The sequence below is a fragment of the Hemiscyllium ocellatum genome, chromosome 39 (genome assembly GCF_020745735.1).
Source record: "Hemiscyllium ocellatum isolate sHemOce1 chromosome 39, sHemOce1.pat.X.cur, whole genome shotgun sequence".
NCBI lineage: Eukaryota > Metazoa > Chordata > Chondrichthyes > Orectolobiformes > Hemiscylliidae > Hemiscyllium > Hemiscyllium ocellatum.
In genome coordinates, this window is record NC_083439.1 from 16,124,215 (window position 1) to 16,148,079 (window position 23,865).

The 23,865-nt window shown below is 39.8% G+C and overlaps 1 protein-coding gene across 4 annotated transcripts in view; it reads right to left on the minus strand.

The window, feature by feature from the left end:
* Positions 1 to 331: 331 nt before the first annotated feature.
* The window catches only part of sema6dl (sema domain, transmembrane domain (TM), and cytoplasmic domain, (semaphorin) 6D, like), a 47,331-nt gene continuing 23,797 nt past the window's right edge, over positions 332 to 23,865 (minus strand). For 2 of the 4 annotated variants that reach the window (XM_060853258.1, XM_060853259.1), the window contains 15 exons: positions 21,686 to 21,748; positions 21,193 to 21,294; positions 20,457 to 20,547; positions 20,014 to 20,133; positions 19,726 to 19,814; positions 18,818 to 19,035; positions 17,596 to 17,727; positions 16,877 to 17,032; positions 16,616 to 16,789; positions 15,315 to 15,455; positions 14,097 to 14,174; positions 13,855 to 13,913; positions 13,447 to 13,497; positions 10,515 to 10,658; positions 332 to 3,572 (listed from right to left, as the gene is read on the minus strand). In XM_060853258.1, coding sequence (XP_060709241.1) covers positions 2,257 to 3,572; positions 10,515 to 10,658; positions 13,447 to 13,497; positions 13,855 to 13,913; positions 14,097 to 14,174; positions 15,315 to 15,455; positions 16,616 to 16,789; positions 16,877 to 17,032; positions 17,596 to 17,727; positions 18,818 to 19,035; positions 19,726 to 19,814; positions 20,014 to 20,133; positions 20,457 to 20,547; positions 21,193 to 21,294; positions 21,686 to 21,748 — 2,934 coding nt within the window. In that variant the 3' untranslated portion in view covers positions 332 to 2,256. The remainder of the gene's footprint in view (positions 3,573 to 10,514; positions 10,659 to 13,446; positions 13,498 to 13,854; positions 13,914 to 14,096; positions 14,175 to 15,314; positions 15,456 to 16,615; positions 16,790 to 16,876; positions 17,033 to 17,595; positions 17,728 to 18,817; positions 19,036 to 19,725; positions 19,815 to 20,013; positions 20,134 to 20,456; positions 20,548 to 21,192; positions 21,295 to 21,685; positions 21,749 to 23,865) is intronic. The other 2 variants (XM_060853260.1, XM_060853262.1) reach the window with 2 other exon arrangements.

Below are 23,865 nucleotides of genomic sequence, written 5' to 3' on the forward strand. Positions count from 1 at the left end.
TTGGTTTTGATGTTACATTATTGTGGAATTGTATTTTTTTTAAACAATCTTTTATGAAAACTCTTTCATGCTATATATATTTTTTGTTGAATGCTAATAAATTAGTTTATAATTTTAAAAATAACTGCTTTGTTCACAAATTCTACTTTCTAGAATAATCAGGCATCAAAGGAGTACAATTCTGATGTGGAATGAAGCCTTGTTTAAGAAAAAGAAAATCAAAAATTCACTGATGTTTGAGACTGTTCTTTAATCTGCAATGACGCAATTCTGGAAATACGACTCATGGGATATTTACAGAAGGAATAACATTAACGCGCGGAAAACAGAATTAAATATTCCATTTGATTTTTTTATTTTGACTTTACATGCGGAGTTAAAAACAAAATGTATGTCGTTATGTACACTTCCACAGTACAAGTTTACAAGGGTTTTCTATACATGTTACTTCAAAGGACATCATACAACAACAACATTTTTTTTCTTTTCTGGGTTAGCTTGCCAATGCACCATAAAGTGAAATGACCTGGGTTTACCTTAACACAAATGGAGAAAGTATTGGTGAATTGAAATGTATAGGCAATACAGGAAGTTGAAGATGGCACTGTAAAACTGAGCATGGGCTCAAATTGCAAAATACAGTGCAGCACTGTTTAACCAATTTGGATTTCTTTTACATTTAGGTAGAATTGTTGCAAAATTACTTTTTTCACAACTCTGCCAGTATAGAAACATACACTTTGTTCATTGACCATTAAGGATTCTGCAGCATCATGTAGATTTCATTACTGTGAGTGAACTGATCCATTTTAACCTTCACACCTCTCCCTTTCATTTGACACCACTGGTATTTCAGTCATACGGGTTGACCCTTCTGGTTAATGTCAGTAAGCATGGGCTACCAGTTCATATTGGTGGTTTCACATACCTTTTAAGCTGATGAGTCATATTTAAGGTAATCTGGCTCAACTAATGCTAGTTTTTGAAAAATAATTCCTTTGTACTTCTCAAAAACCGAACAGTGGAATGTTTATCGACATTGGGGTGAAACAAAATGTTGACCACTTGTCGTTTCTCCCACCTCTAATTGAATGACCACTAGCTAGTGGTTGCCTTTACATTTTAGGCTGTAACGTGATGGATTTGATTTTTATATGAATAATCATTTCAAAATAAAATACAACCGGCACACTGAAAAGCAGCTTTTCTGTTCGAGAACACTTGACAAGATTTCAATATCAATGATAATGCTTATTGAATAAGGCACAAAATGCACAGAATCCAGGTGAACACAGATACGCTATTTACAGAACAGTGTCATTACCTGCATGACTCTTCAGGACGCCCTATTAATCACATTTAAACACTCTTTAACAAAGTGATTGCACTGTCTTGTACACTGCCCATCTCTGTGGCACGGCAGCCTCTTGTCTACAGATTGCAAGATAAACTGACTGTATGGATTCACAATTATTGGTGTAAGTGTTGAATGTAATGGGTGTTACATTTGGTTAAGCTATGGACACATCTAAAAGAAAATGGCCGTAGACAGGTGGCTGCGTTCAACACAGTGATATGGTCCAAGTAAATCTGTAGTAGGACAGGAAGGTTCAGGTCAACTTTCGAGTTCAGTCGTGCTCAGTATATCAGGCAACACAACGTAACAGCTATAACAAGAACCATTAAGTGCATCCTAGTCTGTATAGCTTACACAGCATTTATCTGTGACGTTCTGAGGGAATACCACAAAGTATTTGTCCTTGCTACAATTGGGCTACCGTGGCATTTTGTCAAAGCAAAGCACAGTTGACGAAATCAGGAAATGTATGAAAAGTCATGAAACATCTGTGCAAGCAACAAGACAAATGTGGGTTCTGTCATTGAAAGTGTTCACATTTAATGGGAAGACGATGCTCAACAGCAGTGAGAATGGAACCATTGTTCAAGTATTTCCTTGTACGTTGATGCTTTTAACAAATTTCACAGGATAAATTCCATGTTGCACTTCTCCAAGGCTCCAAACCTTTAACAGTAATACATTCTGTACTACACAGCATCTTGTTCATGCAGCAGGAGAGCACTCCTGCCTTCAGTCTTTCATTAAAGATGCCATTTGAGGAAATGTAGCTACTTTGGCCACTTATTTGAGAATCTATCACAGCATTGTCACTGGTAGCTTTAAGCAATATTGATCTTCAAGTCCTCCCACATTATCTTAGCTAAGAAATGGACACTGCTTTTTAGCTGACTGTCCTGTTAGTAACTGTACTTGTGTAGTGGTTTGACTGGAGTTGTGGGTTGACCAAATGATGGTTTTGGTGGCACATCTGGTTTAATGGACGGTGTTCTCTTTATTCCTGATCGGGGCAGCGTACCGTTGCTTGTATAACTGCTCTGACGGGACAAAGAGCCAGGTTGTGGTTGTATAACGAGAGGAGTACCATGTACAGAATCCATCCTCATGGGGGGTGCAGGGGGGAAGTAGCCTCCCCTGTTAAAACTCTGATGTCGTGACAAGACAGCTCCGTTTAATGAACTAATAACATTCTTGGGGAGGACAGATATTGAATGCCTCTGTGAAGAATTTCTTGGGTAGCCCCGCTCTCTCTCTAAACTTGACAGCTGGATATTTGAAGCTGTTGGAACATCCACCCTCTTAGTTGGGCTGTGTCTTGGTAGAGTAGATGAAGGAGAATATAGTGAGGCCTCTCTGTTTGGGACTTTTGGCGGTATTTCAACTATTTTGGTCATTGGGTCTAACATTAGATTTTGTCGAGTCATAGGGACATCTCCTAAAATAGCTTTAGGGTTGGTGTTTCCACTTTCATTGAGATGTTTCAGGAGGTCATTTAGCGTGTTTCTCGCCTCAATAGCTCTTCGCTGTTCTTTTTTACTTGAATGACCAGTAATCGACATCTCTATGTTCTGCATTTTTCTTTCAGCTTTGTGTGCATTGGAATTGGAGAACGACATGTTGTAGGCATGGGTAGCATTGGGAAGTACCACTGCACTGGGTATTTGACCACTATGGTTTATAGGTGAGTGAGGAGGAGGACTGGATGGAATAATCTGAGGGCTTTTTAGAGGAGATTCTTTCCTTGCTGCATTGATATTGTTTTGGGCTTTCTCCCACTGGTTCTTGATCGGTTGAATACTTTTTTGTTGAAGTACTGGCGTAGACTCGGGAGTAGGCAATGCTGCCAGTTCTGGTGGTTGCCCATGGCTGTCTACAATCATGGACTTTGCATCACTGCTGGGTGCCAGCTCCTTGCCATTGGTAAGCAGGTTGGTATAAAGCTTCGGTGTGTCAATGTTTTGTGGATACTCCTTGACTGGACTGTCAAACAGCCCATTGAACTTGGTGAAGCTTCCACTCGAGTCGGTGCAGGACTGTGCCGATTCTGCATCCTTGTTCATCTTTCTGGCTTTGCGGAGATAAGTATCGCGGTGACAGTACACAGCTATGCCAGAAATGAAGGCTCCCAGAACAAAAGCGGCGAGAACGCAGGTGATCAGAACGTTCATGTGAACCATCTGGTTTGACTCTCCAGACTGCACCTCCCATCGTACACCTGGAATAGATGCAAGGTTGTAAAAGCATTAATCAGTGTTTTGTATACTGGTGAAAGCTTCTTCGCAAGGACTATACTAGAAACTGACAGTAGTTTTAAAAACTAGGCAAGGTACTTCAAGTCATAAACCTGTAACTGATTGTTATTTTGTCAGAAATCAGATTTAGTACCCTTTGTTTTTGATCATTTGTGAACATGAGTTCAGATCTTTGAGATAGTGATGTTTCAGGGCCAGCAGACACCTTGTGTAAACTCTATAAATGACTTCATGAACACGGACATAGCTGTAATTTGCACATGAATGAGCGAAGAATGTTCCTTCATTCAAACTTCATTTAAAATAATAATTTTTACCCACTGGCTGAATCCAAAATTCATTAGTCATTTTTCTCTGCTGTTAGATGATGTTTCTTAACATCCAAACAAATGATCCTTTTCCAATTGATAGCAAGCACTGTGCAGTGAAAATGATTATTTTAAATATTTGGAACTTCACGTTCACTTGAGTCTGATTTATATCCAAACCATTCTAGTAAGTTCATTTTAGTTTAATTTTAATATATTGTCATACTGTCCAAAGACTGCATCTAGAAATTCTGTTGGCAATAATAGTTCACAGACTTCAATTTGAAGGGAATGATCCTCAATTTAATTCCTGCAATTGGATGGTCTAGGGCTTGGAGCAGAGGGAAATTGGATAAGGAGGCTTCTCACTAAATTCTCACATCACTGCTTTCCTTCTCTATCAGCTTCTCCCCCGCTTTCAATGACAACTTCTAATGACAAATGCTAACTTCAGGCTTGACTTTGTATGGTGGCACATGTTGCTCTGTACTGACTACTGCTCTGGTGTCACAGCGGTGTCAGGAGGGGAGTGGGCTTGTGGAAGCCTGGTAAGCAAATCAGACTAGTTCTTTTCATCGCTTCTGCGACCTCATTCTCTTCCCCCACCATCAAAGCTAAGGGTGGGGGTTACTGTGGTGACTCTGCCCTGCTATAGGCAACAATAACTGGGCTGGACCATTGGCAGAAGATACACCCCAACTCACATCTGGTGGGGGCGATATAAATCTTGAGGTGAAACTCTTCCTCCAAAAATTAAAAAATACTATACCATTTATTTTACAATGAATGTGACCAGAGAATCTTAGGGAACTACAAAAAGAAGCCATTCAGTCCATCGTGTCCTGGCCTGCTAAATAAACTAGCCCTGCCCCTTCTTATCCCTCTGGGTGAAAGATATTTTTCATCTTTCCTCTAATTCTTCCATCAACTTAATAGAGACATATAAGATAATCAGAGGGTTAGATAGGGTGGACATGGAGAGCCTTTTTCCAAGTATGGGGACAGAGAGCATGAGGGGGCATAGCTTTAAATTGAGGGGTGATAGATATAGGACAGATGTCAGAGTTAGTTTCTTTACTCAGAGAGTAGTAAGGGTATGGAATGCTTTGCCTGCAACGGTAGTAGATTTGCCAACTTAAAGTACATTTAAGTTGTCATTGGACAAGCATATGGATGTACATGGAATAGTGTAGGTTAGATGGGCTTCAGATTGGTATGACAAGTCAGCGCAACATCGAGGGCTGAAGGGCCTGTACTGCGCTGTAATGTTCTATGTTCTATCTCCTTCAGTCTGTGTCCTAGTAATTTATTGTATAAACCAATATTTTATGTTTGTTTAATGGCTCATATGTAGTAAAAGCACTTTGTAGTTATTTTAGAAGCTTGTTAGAAACTTTTATTTTGTACCTCTAGGTGACTATTACAGGTTTCTTAATTGCACACTGCTGGTGCTTACTGTTGGCCATTACAATGTTCACTGATTGGCTCTTTACCCAAAAATATACAGGAAAAGGCTAATTGGAATTAGTTGTGGGCGAGCTGGCTTTGCTTGGCCATTTATTCCAGACCCAGTTCAGTATTACGTCTCAACTGCATATTGCAGGAGCCTGGAAACTTTACATTTTGAAATTACTGAACTATGCCACCAAGTGAAAACAGTATTTCTCAGTCATTGTATAGAACGTTGTACTGGAATTGAGATTGATGCAATGATAAAACTTAAATCTTATTTTCTAGTTCAAAAAAGCCTTGTGTTATGTCCAAGCTTGGTGTGAGCTTTTTATGTAAAGTGTTATCTACAAATAAGCGGAAAATTCCCAATTTACATCAAAATTACAATGTATGGTCTAAAGGAATGGTGGCACAGTGGTTAGCACTGCTGCTTCACAGCGCCAGAGACCTGGGTTCAATTCCCGCCTCAGGCAACTGTCTGTGTGGAGTTTGCACATTCTCCCTGTACCTGCGTGGGTTTGCTCCAGTTTCCTCCCACAGTCCAAAAATGTGCAGGTTAGGTGAATTGGCCATGCTAAATTGTCCATAGTGTTAGGTGAAGGGGTAAATGTAGGGGAATGAGTCTGGGTGGGTTGCTCTTTGGAGGGTTGGTGTGGACTTGTTGGGCCGAAGGGCCTGTTTCCACACTGTAAGTAATCTAATCTAAAACAACGTGGTTGATGATCAGCAATCCCTTGAACTGCTTCTCTCTTACTCCTGGACACCATCTCCATTTATTTGATTTACTCCTTTTTGCTCTCTCATCCCCAACTCCTGCATCAAACCCATCATTTCCCAGCTGCTTTCAGTTTTAATGCGGGGGCACTGGACTCAAAACATTTATTCTGTTTCTCTCTCCACAGATGCTGCCTGACCTGCTGCATTTCTCCAGCAATTTCTGTTTACATTTCACTCCTTTAGCATCTGCAGTGTTTTTTGTTTTATTATAGGGTTGACATTTCTTTACTAAGATCCAGAGTTGTCTAAGTATTCACATTTATTTATAGCTTTCAGTTGAAGAAAAAGATGAGGTTTTGTTGTGATGATGTTTATTTTAACACTGGATATCCTCAGCTCCTACTTTTCTTGTTCTAAAAGTAGACAGTGCTCTGGGTATCCTGGGGTAACTAATTTTGCTGTTGTAAGGTACTGAACTCAAATTAGGGAGGCATGGTGGCTCCGTGGTTAGCACTGCTGCTTCACAGCGCCAGGGACCCTAGTTCGATCCCAGCCTTGGGCGATTGTCTGTGTGGAGTTTGCACGTTCTCCCCGTGCCTGCGTGGGTTTCCGCTGGGTGTTTGGTTTCCTCCCACAGTCCAAAGATGTGCAGGCCAGGTGAACTGGCCATTCTAAGTTGCCCATGGTGTAGGTGAGTCACTCTTTGGAGGGTCGGTGTGGACTTGTTGGGAAGGGCTTGTTTTCACACTGCAGGGAATCTAATCTAAAAGCTTCAGTTTGAAGATTACACAAAGAACACTTTTTTAAAAAAAGTCATTCACAGGATGTGGGCATTGCTGGTTAGGCCAGCATCTATTGTCCATTGATGTTAAGATATAGTCTGGAAGTTAATTTTTAAACTGCTAAGTAACATTATCACAAAGTGAAGGATTGGAATACAATAGATTTACAAACTGCTGAACAATTCACATGTGGAATTTGAAGTTCAAGCACATTTCTTTTTGACTTTGTCTCTTTTCTATCTTTTATGGAGAGAGTCTCACTCAATGGTTGTGCAATATTACCATCATGTTGAGCGCAGCTAGGCAGCTGATATTTCTTAATATGCTTGGAAAAAAGTAAGGTAAAGATGAAATTTCCTAGAAGATCTGAATGAAAATTGGGTTTCTTTTTAATGGAATAGAAGGGATGTTTGTTTATCAGTTTCTTCACCCTCCCTGGAGATAACACATTTAATCTCCACTTTGAGGGGCTCTTAGATGAGTAAGTCCACTAACCAATACATCCAATGTCTCACTATATATCCATCTCTATCAAGTTGTCACTAGGATGAGTCATATCCTTTTTGTTCCTGGATGCCATGATCCAGCACGGTGTATCTTTTCAGAAAGGGATTCATTAGACCATCTCTTCATTTTCTTCTTAAGTCTAGTGCTTCACAGCACAAGTATTTCTCTTCATCTCTCGCCTTTTGAATTCGCTTTAGCTGGATGCTTATCCAATAGATTTCTGATAGGTGTGCCACATGCAGCCCTATCAGTGCTGTTCAGATGTGTTATGGTTAAACCTCTGGAACATGTGGGACTTGCACCCCAGCATTTTGGTCCAGGGACAGGCACAGTGCCACAACAGCCCTAAGGTCAAGCTGCCGCGATTGGATTTAAAACTACAATCTCACAGTATTAGCTTGTCTCTGAAATACTAGACAAGTGATATTGCCACTACCTACCTAGCAATACTGGGGTAAACTTGCCTGAATTGCTACAAGTGCAGCATGCCCTGTAGATTGGGGTAAAAGATACAGGAGTATACCTAATCAAACCCTCAATTTGGCATTAAAATACTGTGGGATAGACTGTGGGGAAAGTACAGATATATTATGGTTAATAAGGTAACGTATCTACTGCATTTCATGACTGAGAAGAAATTTTAATTTCTTTTGAAAGTCAGACACTTTGCAAATTTCATTATTGCTTAATTTAAAATTCTATTGCGAAATGTCAGCAATGACTCCTTAATGTCTAATTGAACTTCTGAGTAAACAAGCAATGGCTTTTTTTTCAGTCAAGCAACACGGCGGTTTTTTTTTAATATGCCAGAGTGCCATTATAATGCAGTGTTTGGCCAGGTCCCAAGTAGTGCATTTTAAAAAGGGCCAACTGTAATTAATATTCGTGGCTTGGCTCAATTACTTGGTTGATAGAAACCGGAAGTAATAGAGTTTTTAGTGTTCCTAGAATTCATTCCTGCTATTTGTGAAGAAAGCTCTGCACAGATGATAAGGATAAGCAAACTCCTAGAACTGTAATCTGTTGTCCTCCTAACGAAAACTGTGGCAATGGAGTGGAGCTAGCTTTATGCTGTTCAGTTTCTAACTGTGATCAGGATATTATTTAAGCCACCTGTTTATAAGGCAGCAAGTGAACACAACCTATGTCACAATAATGTTAGTAATGTTACTGCACTGGGACTAAAATTTATTTCTGGATATAAGATTTAATTTGTGTCCTCTGTTGGACAAGCTTGCAAATACTTCATAAACAAGTTGTACCACACTCAACCTATCAAACTGTGAAGTTCCGGCTCTGATTTTTTAAATCCATCCCGTTTTGTAATTCCCATGTCCCCCTTCCCTTGATTTTAAATGTCCCCTAAGCCAGCTGCCACTTTCTAAATTCTTCCATTTCAATTCAGGGAAACATCTGCTTGTGGATAAAGTGCTGTACTTTTAATTCCATCAGGCAACCCGTGCCAACAGTTATGTTTGCGTGCAAGATAGAAAGATTGTTTAAGTTCAAATAGAGGAAAAAAAATATTAGCGTTGGCAGTTTTTGAAAGCATCCTGTGTTGGTGGAATTCCAAATAAGTAAAATATAACATTTTCTATGATATCCAAGTAAAATACACAAATATAGAAAATATCAAGCTAAATCAAGCACCGTATTGTATAAAACATACAACCACGCAAACAGAAGGAAGCTGTTTCCTATTCAAAGCCAAAATGGATAATCTGGATACTACTAAGCCAATATATTCAAATACAATTTACAACCATAAATATTTTGCAATTACTACAGTCATCAAAATCAATGGTTCTTTAACACAACGATTTACATTAGTTTATTGTATAAACTATTTTTCACTTAGGTTTTATCTCAGAGCAGTTACTCAAGACAGAAGGAAAAATTGTTAGGATGACTGTCAGGATAAGATAAAATGTTAGCACAGTATATTAATATGAAACAGACGTGCTTAGTTTACATCTGTCACCATTGTGGGATTCCACTCAGGCACCAGTTGGTTAATAGGAGTTGCATTCTCTATTCTACACACATGCAGCTTTCTCATGACTCCACAGGTTAGTGAGATGTGAGAGCTATTAAGAGATTTTTGTTATATTACATACAAAAATCCAGGCAAGGCCTTTTGAACATCTTATCTTTCTAAATGATAAAATGCTCAGGGTTGGAACTGTTAATGGCAGTGGTCGACAGAAGGAAATGTCAAAAGGATAAAGGCAGCGTTGACGGTGAGATAACAAAAGCAACAAAGGAAGGAGAAGACAAGGTGACACAAACGTACAATGGACCAAGTTCAATCATGAATTGCTTACATAACCCTCATCAACACATTGAATAGAAATGTGCAAGTCTCAATCAAGGTAAGAGTGATTAACAGGGGGAAAAAAATCACTGCCAATATATCTGATAAGAAACCTGTTTTAGCTGCTTGTTTTTATGCCCAGACAAACCTGAACATTTTTCTTAAAAACCCCAAAACAGTCCTTTTGAAGCCTTTCATGTGCCGTTTTCTGATCTATATTCTCCTCAAATCCAAATTTGTGTTGATAGAAGGATTTAGCTACAAAAATGAATGTGGAATAAAAATGGAATAAAAATGGAATTTACTTTCCTCAAAGAAACGTGATTATTAATTCAAGGGGAAAAAGTATCAGCCATAGTGAAATGCCGCAGTATGGACATGATAATGCCACATTTTTTGACTGAACTCCACATGCAAATGTACTTCTCCGTACCTTGCAGTGTCTTGACTGAATTTCATGTGAAAACTTGCAGGACTAAACCAAACTGACTACGAGAGTGTTCTGAGCTTTGAAGTTCAAAACTATTCTTGGCTTCTTTTTAAAGTTCAATTCAAAAGGTTTTGATATTTAGAGAAAGAAGTTGGAAAAATTTTGCATTCTATACAGTGCAAACCTAGAATATGAAGTCTTGCAAAATTTTAAAATATCAGCATCTTTCTATTTTACTCAAGATTAATCTTGTTTTAATCAAAATTAAGCCATGAATCTTTGTGCCTATTTTGGCTGTCTGATATTTATAGAATTTGTTTGAAAAAACAGCAGCTTTTGTGTTTAAAAACCAGATTTCTATTCAGTGAAAGAAAGTTTCCCTTCAAAGGCCTTACCATTAGGGACAGCAGATAATGGTTCAAAATAATCATAAGTGTTCATATCATCTTGCACTGCAACTTTTCGTGAACCAATCACGTTTGGAGATACTACTGGGTCACTTGCACCCGTTGAAACAGAGACTGCCGAAACATCCGTGTCTGTGGTGATAAATTTAAATTATTTTCACAATTAATGGGGGGAAGAATTGAATAAATTTGCTTTGTAATGATGCCAAAAACGCACCACTTAGCAAATGTCTTAAATGTGCAAATAACAAAAACAGCATTTATTTGAACGATCGGAAAACACCCAGCCTCTGTGTTTGACTTGCATGGACCAGTTAGACCATTTTACTATCAATACATCACACCACCTCTGTCAGAGGGCAGAGGAGGTAATGCTAGGTACTGAGGGTTGATGGGTACTCGGCAACCAGCCAAGTGGATGGACATGTCTGATTCTGCAGGTCATGTTGCCCTCTGTGTCTGTTTCTCTCAAATTTCCTGGCATGAGTTTACAGCACAGAATTATAATGCACAGGAGGCCATTCAGCCCTCTCGGCCAGCAATCACAGAAAGAGCTGCAGTGTTAACTCCACAGACAACCAAATCCACTGAAATGCATTTATAATATATTTGGCATAATCTGTTCAAAGTGCTCTTAAACTGACCAGGACATTAGCCTGTTTTTTAAAAAAAACTGCTTCTTATTGAAGCAGAATATCTGAAATCTGTGACCAGTCTGCTGCCATGGCTGGTGCCTGAATCAGTTTTGATGCGTGGATACTGATATTAACCAGCTTCTAAAATGTGTCCCTTACCCCACCAGTCCTGAATACAGCAACTTGGCTTCAGCCAGACTAAAGATATCTGCGCAGGGCATCTTTTCTTTCTGAACAATAAATTTGTTTTGTGGACAGATGGAAATGAGAGCAGTTGGTTTGAGTCCAGAACATCTTTTTCAGTCAGGCAGAAATCAGGCTTCATCTGCTGTGACTACTGCTGACACATGCAAGATAGATGCCCAGAAAAGTGCTAATGTCTGAATTCAACTCGAAACTAATTCTGGCATGACCTACACACGGACAGACAGAGCACTGACTTTCGGAAAAGCTGAGATGTCTTTTTTTTTGCTTATGATTAAGGTCTATCACTCTGTGCTTATTGAGATTTATATCTCAGAGTTTCTTAGAGGTCTAACTGTAACAATGATTCTTGGGTAGGGCACCTGTCGTGGTGAGGGGCAAGATAGAATGCATGAATGACCTCTGTCTGCCATGTTGCTGCATTGTGGGGACATACTATGCTGTAAGGAATTAAATTAGTTAAGCATTCTTCAAAATGTCACTTTGTGAATCAGCAGTTTTTTGTTGAGTAGTAAAGAATTAGCTTGCAGCTTGACATCGTTATATCAGTATTCAATTTAGGAACTTTGGGTATCAGCCGCAGATAATTCAGACTCGATTTTTCAAATGTTGATGGGGACAAGGTTGAATAGGGCAGGGAGAGCTCTCCAGTGAAGTGTCAGCCTTTCCATTGCCTCTAAGACACACTGGTATTTTCACAGCAGGGTGAGGGGAGCAGAAACCTGCCCAGCTCCTAATTAAGAGCCAGATAAGCTCCTCAAAGAGCTCGTTAATGGGCTGAGGCAGAACAAGGGGATTCTTTCAAAGCACAGACTGGGAAAAGCAAACAGTCTGGGACAGGTAACTGCTCAGCTGTCAGCAGTAATGGATAGAGACATCATGTGATGAATAAAAGAAAAGGAAAACTAGGATGTGCCGAACAGAATCAGTCAACTTGACTCTCTGATCTGATGCCTGTTCCATTCTGAAAGGCAGTGGCAAGACATGTCTTGGTTACCATCTGCTATTGAGCAATCTAAAGTCTGCTCCGGTCTCTGCAATGCCCGACATCCCCAATTGAGTGTCGAGCTTACCTCTGGCTCAATTAATGAGTCTCCACTTCAGCGCAGCTACACAGTGGAGTCAGGCCCTAGAAACAGACCAAGTGTCTGATTCCTGACAGTGGACTGGAAATCAAACAAACACTTTGTTGTCATTTCAGAAACACCACCACGCCACAACTTTTTTGAAACCTCCAAACATTTTGCTTTTAAGACACCTGCAATTTATGGAGTCCAGAAAAGCTCAGGTGAATTAAGATCAAAGCCTTTTGAATGTTCTTCAGGAAGTTTCTGATTTTACAAAAGGGGCTACTTGTTTCCAGACGAGTGGAGCTTGTCATCAGGGGGAAGTAGAAAGCTTTTTGAGAGAATCAAAATTTTGGGACTCAACCCATAATTACCCAAAATGGCACCCGGTGCTCAAACGTTTCAAGAGCTGCTTGCAACAGATTTAGAAATGTGGACTTTTGACATGGCAAACCATCCATGGAAAATGCTCATTAGTTAAATACTTTGGTCTTGTTCACAATAGAATGAAGCCATTTAAACAGATGCTCAAAAGAATGGAATACAATTTCTACCACAAAATACAAATAAAGTGCTTCATTTTCACTGAACAGCATTTTGTCAAATTGGGAATATACGCAAACATCGAATGAATAAATGCTTTATGGTGTTATGCTATATTACTGAAGCACACTTCTTGATTTCTGAGAGAAAACAGATAAGCAAGTGAGTAGTTAACCAGCAAGATGCCTATACATGCTTGGGAAGCAGAGCGATCTGGACTGCTACAAGTGTTAAAAAGGTAACCTAAAGGTAAGAAGTCTGATTAGTCACCGGTGGCTGGGAAAACGTGCTGGAAGTGCTAATGAAGAAGGAGGAAAGAACAATTAGTCAGGTACGCAGTTCTCATGGCTGGCAGATATAGAGCAATTTAGAAACGGCCATCTGGGTGTGCAGCAAGGAAAAGGGGGAAAGTTTGCTGAGGAAGTGGAGGGAGAAAAACAAGTGAACATAAACAGCAACAACATGACTAACCAGATGTCGGATCACCAAATGTTTTGTAATCTGATGTGGTGGCCAAGATTTCTAAGAGAATTAAAACAGAAAGATTGGTGAAATTAAAAAAAAGTTAGCAACTGAAATACTTTCATTAATCCCAGCTGTGAATGCAACAACAACAACACTTGTTGTGCACCCACTTAGAACACATGAGACGTTATGGATTTCAGTGCTGCACATCATTTAGGAAGATGAAAGGCTTGACTTTTTTTTGAGACTACACACATTATTTGTTTGACATGTTAGCCACACATGAAATCATATACCGCAAGTTGATAAGTCAAGGTTTCAGCACCTACATGGAACTTTAAATGATTGGTTTATGCCTTCACTTCCTAAATTCCCTCCATATTAAATCAAAATCGATCGAGAAATCTTACTTACCATGACAATCTCCAAGATGTGCTGTGTTGCCCGACTCTACATCTTGTTCAAACACGGTGCTGGTGATAAAGAGCCAAAAAAAACACTCTTGAGACACGTGAAATACAACCCCATTTAGTCTATAAAACATAAACTGCTTCAACAGAAACAGGTGGAGAATAAAATAAGCCCTCACTGCAGCCTTGACGAGGAGAATTCAGCCTCATCAGAAATGAAGGTATGAGCGTGAAAATAATACTTACTTTATACCAGGCTTCACAACTCCACATGATTTATTATCCAACCATGCACAGTATGGATCCCGTGAACCAATGCAGGCTCTGTGGGTAAAATGGAAAAGAATCATTTGTAATTTTTAGGGTTTTTGGTAATAATTACAGAATGGGTAGGGTATTTAGGGGTTACTGTCTGTCATCACTTGCAAAGAGACTGCTTAGAAGATTAGGTCCATGAGAATTCTACATCCAAGGAATAATCCTGGATTTGGGGACCCTTTTGCACAAACCCAAGAATATTTGAAATAGGAATGTCCACAGCTGACATTCACCCAACTCTTTCTAATTTCTTGTCATTCTCCTCAATCCTGTGTGTCACTAAAAATGCCTTTCTTTAGGGAGTTGGTGTTGCAAATCTGGTAAGTTTTAGGTGATGAAACATCACTTGACTTTCATGTTTTGGTTTCCTTTCTTACCAAGTTCTTCAAATGTGTATTCTGGAACTTGAACCGATTGCCTGGATGACCTGTTCATGTGAGAAGATAAAGAGGAGGAGTAACCCTAATATCCCTTTAGAGGTTGTTCTGAATTCATGAAAGTTGAGGATGATCTTTGTATATCGGCTCTCTTCTCTCCTCTCCTCTCCACCCTCGCCCCCGCCCAACACCCCCCACACCTCCTGACTACCGTAGAGTTCACAGTTCATTGGATCAGCAACCATGTCAAGGCTTGGTGGGTGAGTGCCACAGTGCCAGCATGGTAGCCACTGTGAATTCCCAAGCAGCCTTTTGAACTGGGGACCTCTACAGCTGCAGCCTACCTCCCTTGGCTGCCGATTTCCCTACCCAGCCTCTGACAAGGAAATCGCAACCTTGTTCCTGCAGACCTTTCTGGCCCGCTGCATAGCCCTCACCTCTTCCTTCCAGTCATGTTCAAATTTCAGCCCAAGGTTTCCTAGGCTCTAAGGTGTTTCAACCAAGGTGCGCAAGCAACCTTTTTAAAAACTGACAGAATTTTGTATCTGCAAAAATTTTGGGATGTTCTATCTGCTGACACACCCTGTCATTTGAACAATTCAGTGAACAGTTTTCTTGAAATCAACTTTGTCAGTCACTTTTGCGACACATTTAAAATATGCGTAACATTTCACACCATTCTCATTATGGATGCTGCATAGTTTCCACTCTGACCTTGTAAGCAAACAGTAATAAAAGGTTTATTATTATCAAGTGAAGAATGACTAACTTTTTGCATGTGCCATAATGTTCACAGTGGCTAAGTGGAACTCGGATGACACAGCTGGAGAAGGCCACAAACAAGACGTGGTGATCTCGGTCAATCTGTAAACCCAGCACTTTCCTGTCATCTTCGCTCGCAGTGTTACACCTGTTTGTTTTGGTATAGAAAGAAAATTTCAGTCAGACATTTTCGCAAACAGTCTTGATTCGACTGCTATAAGTGCGACTGGAATATTCTATGTACATAGCAGCTTGAATTCACATTAGATACAGTACGCCATCTCTTTAATCCCTGATGATTTAAGAAGCTTGGAAAATCATCTGCTGACGTGTTTTCATGTAATTCTTCCACGTGAAGAGAACCTCACTGGTATGCTGCTGAATGTTCAGCAGCAGAAGACTGTACAATTCAGCAAACAGATTAATGGAGGATGGTTTGAAAATAATATTATTAATACATAGTATTCTAAACAAATGGTGTGGGAAAAGTAACAAATCCTCTTCTACCCTGTACAATGCATCCTCATTTAGATGACTCATTTCTAGAAGCATTTTATACCTTTTGAAGTAGATAGCTGATGCAAGACATTATGGATCGATAAGGGAATGATATATTGGAACAGCCCAGTAATTGGGGTTTACTGCAGCTTGGAATACCAATAGAGGGATGCCTGAACTTGATATATATTGACACTGACTATGATGGCTCTGGTTACCACAAGAAATTCACAGATTTCTTCAAACATCTGCTCCTTGATGCATCTTTGGAAACAACACTTGTTGGAAGACAAGTTCCTAAAAGCATCGTGGGCACAGGAGAAAGAAATGATTGTCAAAAATTCCTTGGTCAGTTTATTTTACGCTGCTGGATGATTTTTTTTTTAAGAATTAGAATCTCTACACTGTGGAAACAGACCCTTCAGCCCAATAAGTCCACACTGACCCTTCAAAGAGTATCTCACCCAGACCATTCCCTTACATTTACCCCTGACTCATGCACATCACTGAACACTACGGGCAATTTAGCATGATCAATTCACCTAACCTGCACATCTTTGGGTTGTGGGAGGAAACCCACGCAGACACGGGGAGAATGTGCAAACTCCACACAGACAGTTGTCCGAGGCTGGAATCGAACCTGGGACCCTGGCACTGTGAGGTAGCGGTGCTAACCGCTGAGGCCACTGTGCCACATTCTCTTTCAGTACTTTTCGCCTGACACCTGATGTTATTTACTTTGTAACTGCTTTAATTTCTTTTCAACATTTTTGTTTTTGCAAAATATAAAATTATAAACACCTTACGTACTTTAAGGAGTTAAAAACGTCCATTTCCTCCAGTAGTATGCTGTCATTGAGAGAACTGGGACTGGTTTTTGTTAACACTTTAAGCACCATGCCAGCTTCTGAACCAATAAAGGTAACCGTGTAGTTCTGACGTGGACCTGCAGCATTGTCAATAGCAATTGCCGTCAGACGGTATCTAGAAAATGGAAATTCATCCTCATTAAAGAGTTCCAAGTGAACAAGAGTCTGGAATTTAACACAGCCAGCTGGTTGGATATCTTACCTGACCCTTGTCTTGGTGAACCACGGTTCCTCTATGACGGAGGGAACAGCAGAATCCATAAGTGGATGCGATTTGATGAAGGAGAGTGTTTCATCGGGGAAATCAATCGAGACTTTGTAAGACTCTGCTGGACCATCTCCTGCACAGCAGCCAGGTCTTCTCATTAAAACAAGTTATAAGTTAGCAGAACAAAAAAATGGTACAGGGCTTCATCAAAGTATATCCTGTAATTGCTACATGATTACAGTTTCTACTGGCAGTCTAAAAATGTACACTTGGCATCAGATTGGCAAAAGCTTTGCATTTATGTAGCACCCTTCATGACCACAGCCACTGAGGTCTGGTCATTGGGGAAATGCAGCAGTAAATTTGCACAAAGCAAGCTCCTACAAATGTCAGCTCAATGAGATAATGATCAGATCATCTGTTTTTATGACACTATTTGTTTGAGGGATACACAGCCAGCACTGCTCTTCTACGAACCAACCAGTGCCAGCTATCTTCCACATCCACCTGAGGCGGCAAACTGGGCTTTTGTTTTAATGTCACAGCTAAAGACAGCAAGGCAACAGTGTTGCACTGCCTTAGTATTGCTTGACTATGTGTTCCAATTCTGAGAATGGGACTTGAATCCACCAAGCTTCTGACTCAAGGTGAGTCAACTGAGCCAAGACTCTGCCCAGATATCAAAGTTGAGAATGGTAATGGTAGGAACGCACCTTGGACTTGGTACCCTATCTTCTGGCACAGCTGTCCAAACAGAGTCTGGGGTTTTTTGTTCTTTAAATCTTCCTTTGAATGATTTTTCAATATCTTCCATGTTGAAGGCACACACTGCTGATCCAGGGATGCTGTACGAGAAGGGAAGACAATGCTTTAAAATTTCCTTCCGCAAATTCCTTTTGACCAATTTGATTTGTGAAGAGGCTTAATTGAGCTGCTGAAAGGGAACAGGATTAAAAATACGGGGTAGACCATTTAGGACAGAGATGAGGAGAAAGTTCTTCACCCAGAATGTGGTGGCTGTGTGGAATGCTCTGCCCCGGAGGGCAGTGGAGGCCCAGTCTCTGGATTCATTTAAGAAAGAGTTGGATAGAGCTCTCAAGGATAGTGGAATCAAGGGTTATGGAGATAAGGCAGGAACAGGATACTGATTAAGGATGATCAGCCATGATCATATTGAATGGCGGTGCAGGCTCAAAGGGCAGAATGGCCTACTTCTGCACCTATTGTCTATTGATTGGCTCACATCACGTTCTAGTCGAGACTGTGGTGCTGGAAAAGCACAGCAGGTCAGGCAGCATCCGAGGAGCAGGAAAATCGACGTTTCCTGATGAAGGGCTTTTGCTCGAAACGTCGATTTTCCTGTTCCTCGGATGCTGCCTGACCTGCTGTGTATTTTCCAGGACCACACTCTCGACTCTGATCTCCAGCATCTGCAGTCTTCACTTTCACCTAGTTGATTTTCACGTCACATTCCAACCTGCCGGCCTTAGGAAGTAATAGAGGCAAGCGAAGGAGCAGGTCTGTTCTCCTTGAGGGTAACAAATATAAGGAATCTTGCTGTCTCTGATTTAACCCATTTGTAAGTTAGAAAGTGGGAAAACCCTTCAGTTGAAGAAAGGCAAAGGTGTCAGTTGGAGAGATGAAAGGTGCTTTTACACCACAGCTTGTGGGCCAGGAGAAACAGTGGAGAACCCATCTTTACCAGTCCCATTGGATTGGGTTTCTCTTCTCAAGTGGTCTGTTCCATGACTCTCCTTATGTCACTGGATAAACCATAAATAAAACTGATGTACGCAATGGTGGATGGGCAGGGGACACGGAGTCCACTAAATGCAGCACATGTGGAATCCCAGACCTCAAGGTTTCCTATGTTAAATTCTGCAAACCCACCTCCTTTTTAACACCAAGTCTAATAACTTTCATAACTTTCCTCACCTGTTTAACTGGGTTGTAAATACTCCCACAATGGCAGGCGACCCATTGATCTCTGTAATGTCTGTGACAGACTGTAACACATCAAAGTAGAAGAATGAATCTCCAGGAACTGAGCAGTTTAAACGAGCTTTTAGAAATGATGTCCAGTGTTTTTCCAGCACTCGTTGTGATCCTCCCATGTCATTCTTGCAAATTCTTGCTACACGTGAATAAACGGCCTGTGGAAAAAACATAAACGACACGTTGAACATTTCTGCAGAGCTGGAATAAAGGATTGATTTCATATCATTGCTGTGCATTTATTCTCTACGTTTAATAAATTACTCCAGGTACCATCGGTAACTAATGCTTGGAAATTTTTTATTAAATGGAATTCCAAATAAGGAGAATACTCCCCGACCTGTGCTACAATATCGAAAAACATATGGTCATTGAGTTGTAACCGCTTTAATTAACCATGAGTAAAATGTTTAATAATTTACCATGGCAAATCTATGTGGGATTGCAAGTAACATGAACAGCATTAGTGAGAATAAAATATTTATTAGTGGGAACCTTCAGAGAGAAGAATAAATTTTAGAAAAATTGATCATAATGTCTGTCAACATTAGATTTCCACTTAAAGAACAAATGTAAAAGGAACAAGATCTTCAGCAGCAATTCCAACATAAATCCCTTTAACACAGATTCTAATTGTATCAAAAGGAAATGCCTAACACTTTATAACCTCCCACTCTTCTAAATGTGCAATCCAGTTCAGTCAACACAAATATTCATGAACAAACCTGCCATATGTTTACTGGGCGTGCTGATATAAATTCAACAATTTGCTTATTTAGACCAAATTCATTAATATTTCTCACGCTTATTTGAGAGTGTGAACTAACACATCTAGGGGAGATACTTGCCTTTCCAAGATTGTTATGTTCAACAGCTATTTCTCTGAAGAAGAAATACACATAGTTTTCATATTCAACAGCATGCAGGAAGTGGGGCTCTGTGAGGGAAAAAATAGATTAAACATGTATTATAAGCTTCTGGCATATTCAGCCAAACACAGAACTCTTAACTTTGTCACCCACTTGGGAGTTAGAAACACTACTAACAAATTGCTTAATGTCTAGGAACAAAGGTGTGTGCTTTATCTGTAGTAACCTTGAGGTCAGATTCTACAGGCTGCATGATTTTAGCATTACCTTTGATCCATTTTGAATCATATTTAATTGTCCTCAGAGCCGATCCATCCCCCATACTACGGTAGATGACTGCATCGCTGGCTAGGAAATCAGCAACTGTAGCTGAGTACAATTTATTGTCTGGAAAATTAAACAGACGTAAAGCAAGTTACAGGTTTGAGACTTACTCCAGTGTGATTTTTCAAATTGTACAATGTCCCCCAGCGTTTGCTTTAGAGTATAATAACAGTTCATGGATATTGTTACTCTATTTATTTGTATATATAATTGCTATAAATGTATATAGTTGGTGTTCTGAGTAGTTCCACATTGAAATGAATAATGGGCAAATATAATGTTTGTGACACAAACTTGGCACACAATGAGCTGTCGTATCTTTCCAAGCTTGTATTGACACATAAACATCATCAATCATTTAGATTCATTGCTAATGAACATCTTACCAGCAAAGAGGGCAACATTGGTTTGCTTGGCATCAAATGGGCATCGTGCCAATCCACTGACTTCTTCACCATTATAATCCAAAGTATCCAACTGCATAAAATGAAGATATATTATACCTTTGTGTCAGCATTGTTCTGTACAACAGCTGTGAAGCAATAACATTTTATATGGCTATAATGCAATTACTATTGTTGTATTCAAGTGTTCTGCTCTTCCTCAAGATTTGCATTAAAAACTTTGCAAACTTGAAATATTACAAAGGAAAAAAAAGCTTCTTTTTGAAGGGATTTATTAATATTTTTGAAGTATATTTTTCATACCATTCTGACCTGAAAAAAATCTTTCAGATAAGAGATCTAAATTTGAAAGACTCCTTTCAGAAATGAAAGTTTCACGAAGCCTCTACTACGTAATTACTGCAAATTTGGAATTTCTTTTCGGATTTGAATTTTATGCTCGGCAGTGTACTGGCTGACCTTGGTGTCCATTTTACATTGTTTGAAATGCAAAGGTTGAGCTATTCAGAGAGCTTATAAAAGTCACACTAGATAGTGATATACACATTTGCAGGTCTAATTCCACTAAATTTGTTAATCACTTAGTCTGCAAAGTGCCAAACCGTTGATGGATTGCTGGAAATACAGAAGTCACATTGGGCTTATTTCTGCAGAAAAAGGAATCAATTCTTTTCAATGCATCTAATTTTAATTGACCAAAAGTCTCATCATTACTCACCCGATAATATCTGCATACAGGGTAAAAAGCATTCGTGCCACAGACAAAAACAGTTCCGTCAGATTTGGGGACAAAGACTTTGATAAAATTGTGGCATTCATCCTAATGGAAAAAAATAAATCCAAAAGTGCATTAGATAGATACTGCATCTCTGATTTAATCAGTTTATAATAAATGAAAGTAGTCTGTCTCAGTCTAAATACAGCATAGTTCAGATAAATGAATGTCTGGTGCAGACTTAGATTATCAATGCTTACAGGTATTCCCATTCATTCCAAGATCTATCAATATGTCATTCCCATTCATTCCAATCCATCTCAGTGCATCTATCTGAGACATAGGTATTTATATTAATCAATACTTTTGTCATTCAGCTAATACAATGTATTCTGTACTCCACTATATACAGATCTTGAACTAAGCAGTGTCTGTGGTAAATCAGCTGGTTACTGGAGAATAATTGTATTGGCAGGCAATAATTCATAATACTTACTTTGTGTTTGCCCTTCATAGCGCAGTTATTTCGGTCTTCTTGTCTTGATTTCCAGGTTAGTTTCTGTCACAATGCAAGTGCATAGTTACATTTATTGTTCGAATTGTCCTCATTAATCCAATAAAAAGAATTTGCAATCTTTTTTTAAAAAATAATTTCTTGAAGGAGTTTCATTTTCTATATTCTTTAGCTGATTATTTTGCAGGTTGCTACAGTAACTTTGCAGCTATACAATAGCACCCTCACTCTACATGGGTGTACAGTTGTTCAAATATTTCAGATGAATCTGCATTGTGGATTAGAAGGATCCAATCCTGTCCAAGCCCTATCTACGTGATCATATGCAATCCCTTCCATTGTCATGCAAGAGTAAGCAGTACAAAACTTCCACTCAACTTGAGAGCTCTAAGATTTTACAAGCTCAGCACAAAGTATTGGATAATCTGCCACATTGTAACGTCCTCCAGTGACCAAGCTGGCTGCTTCAACCGAATACTCATATGTCAGAACTGCTGAGTTTGGCAGGCTCTGTTAGCATTTCTTTAAGTGTACAGTGACAGACAAATAGCACAGCGCAGATAAAGGGAAGTGGGGATGGTAGTACACAACTGAAATAACATATTTTCCTTTATATGGTGTTTTTAGTGTAGCAAACAACAGCGCCATCACCAAAGACCAAAGGAAGAAATATTTGCCTAGGTGCTTAATGTTCAGGAGAGGGAGATGGTGGGGCAGAGAGTTTTAAACAGGATAAAGGTGGAGACAACTATTGAAAAATTCCTTCAAGTGATGTGGATGTGCTGACTTGGTCAGTATTTATTGCCCATCCCCAATTGTCCAGAGGGCAGTTAAGAGTCAACTACATTGATGTCACCTGTAGGCCAGACCAGGTAAGGATGGTAGATTTCTTTCCCTAGGGCGGCATGTTGGCTCAGTGGTTAGCACTGCTGCCTCACATCACCAGGGTCCCAGGTTCAATTCCAGCCTTGGGTGACTGTCCGTATGGAGTTTGCATATTCTCTGTGTGTTTGCATGGGTTTCCTCTGGGTGCTTCGGTTTCCTCCCACAGTCCAAAGATGTGCAGTTCAGGTGAACTGGCCATGCTAAATTGTGTTAGGTGCATCAGTCAGAGGGAAGTGGGGACTGGGTGGGTTACTCTTCGGAGGGTCGGTGTGGACTCGTTGTGCTGTTTCCAGGAATCTAATCTAATCTTAAAAAAGACATTGGTGAAGCAGATGGGCTTTTTACAACAATTCATATTAGTGCACCATCACCATTCAGCCAGCTTTTTTCTTATATTTTATGAAAGGATGACTGCTAATAATTAGACAAGGAGTGGAGGGTGGACAGATCAAGAGATTAGAGTCAAAAAATTTGGGCAGATGATAGGGTTGGGGGTGGAGTAGAATGGTGGTGAAACTGTCTGAGGTCAGAAAAGAAAGGCTGCAGGCTACGATAGAGACAGCAGGAATTTGGTGGAGGTAAAACATGGGAGCATACGTAAATCGTTTGGCTGGAACCTTGGCCACGATTTAATAAGATCATGGTTGATCTGCTTGTGCTTCAAGTTCTATACTCCTGTCTTGCCCGCTCACTCAACCTACCTTTATTTGTCTTTGACTTCCTTCTATCCTCTTCACAACATACTTTCCTACTTATCTTGGCATTATTTCAAATTCAGCTACTGTGCCTTTGCACCCATTGTCTGAGTCATTGATGCAAATTACAAAAACAAAAGGCAAGGCCTCAGCTTGGTCAAACTCTGCTCATTACATCCTACAATCAGACAAAGATCCATTTATGCATATTCTCTCTTTTCTGCCAGACAGCTGTCTTCCACCATAACCTTTGAAACAGCAAATTACCAAATGTCTTCTGGAAATCCAAATATAGTACATCTACAGGCACCCCTTTATCCACATCACCTTACCCCTTCAAAGAATTGTGATGAGTTGGTTGAATATGATTTCGCTTTGACGAAACCATACCAACTCTTGCTCAGCTTGAGATTTTTGAAGTGCTATAATCCCTTTAATAATTGTTTGTAATACCTTATCCATGACAAATTAACTGACTTAATGTTTTGTATCTCTCCCTTCTTAAGTAAAGAGTTTAAGTTTACTACTTTCAAGTCTGATACAACCTTTTCTAAATCGAGGGGCTCTTGAACAATTAGAACA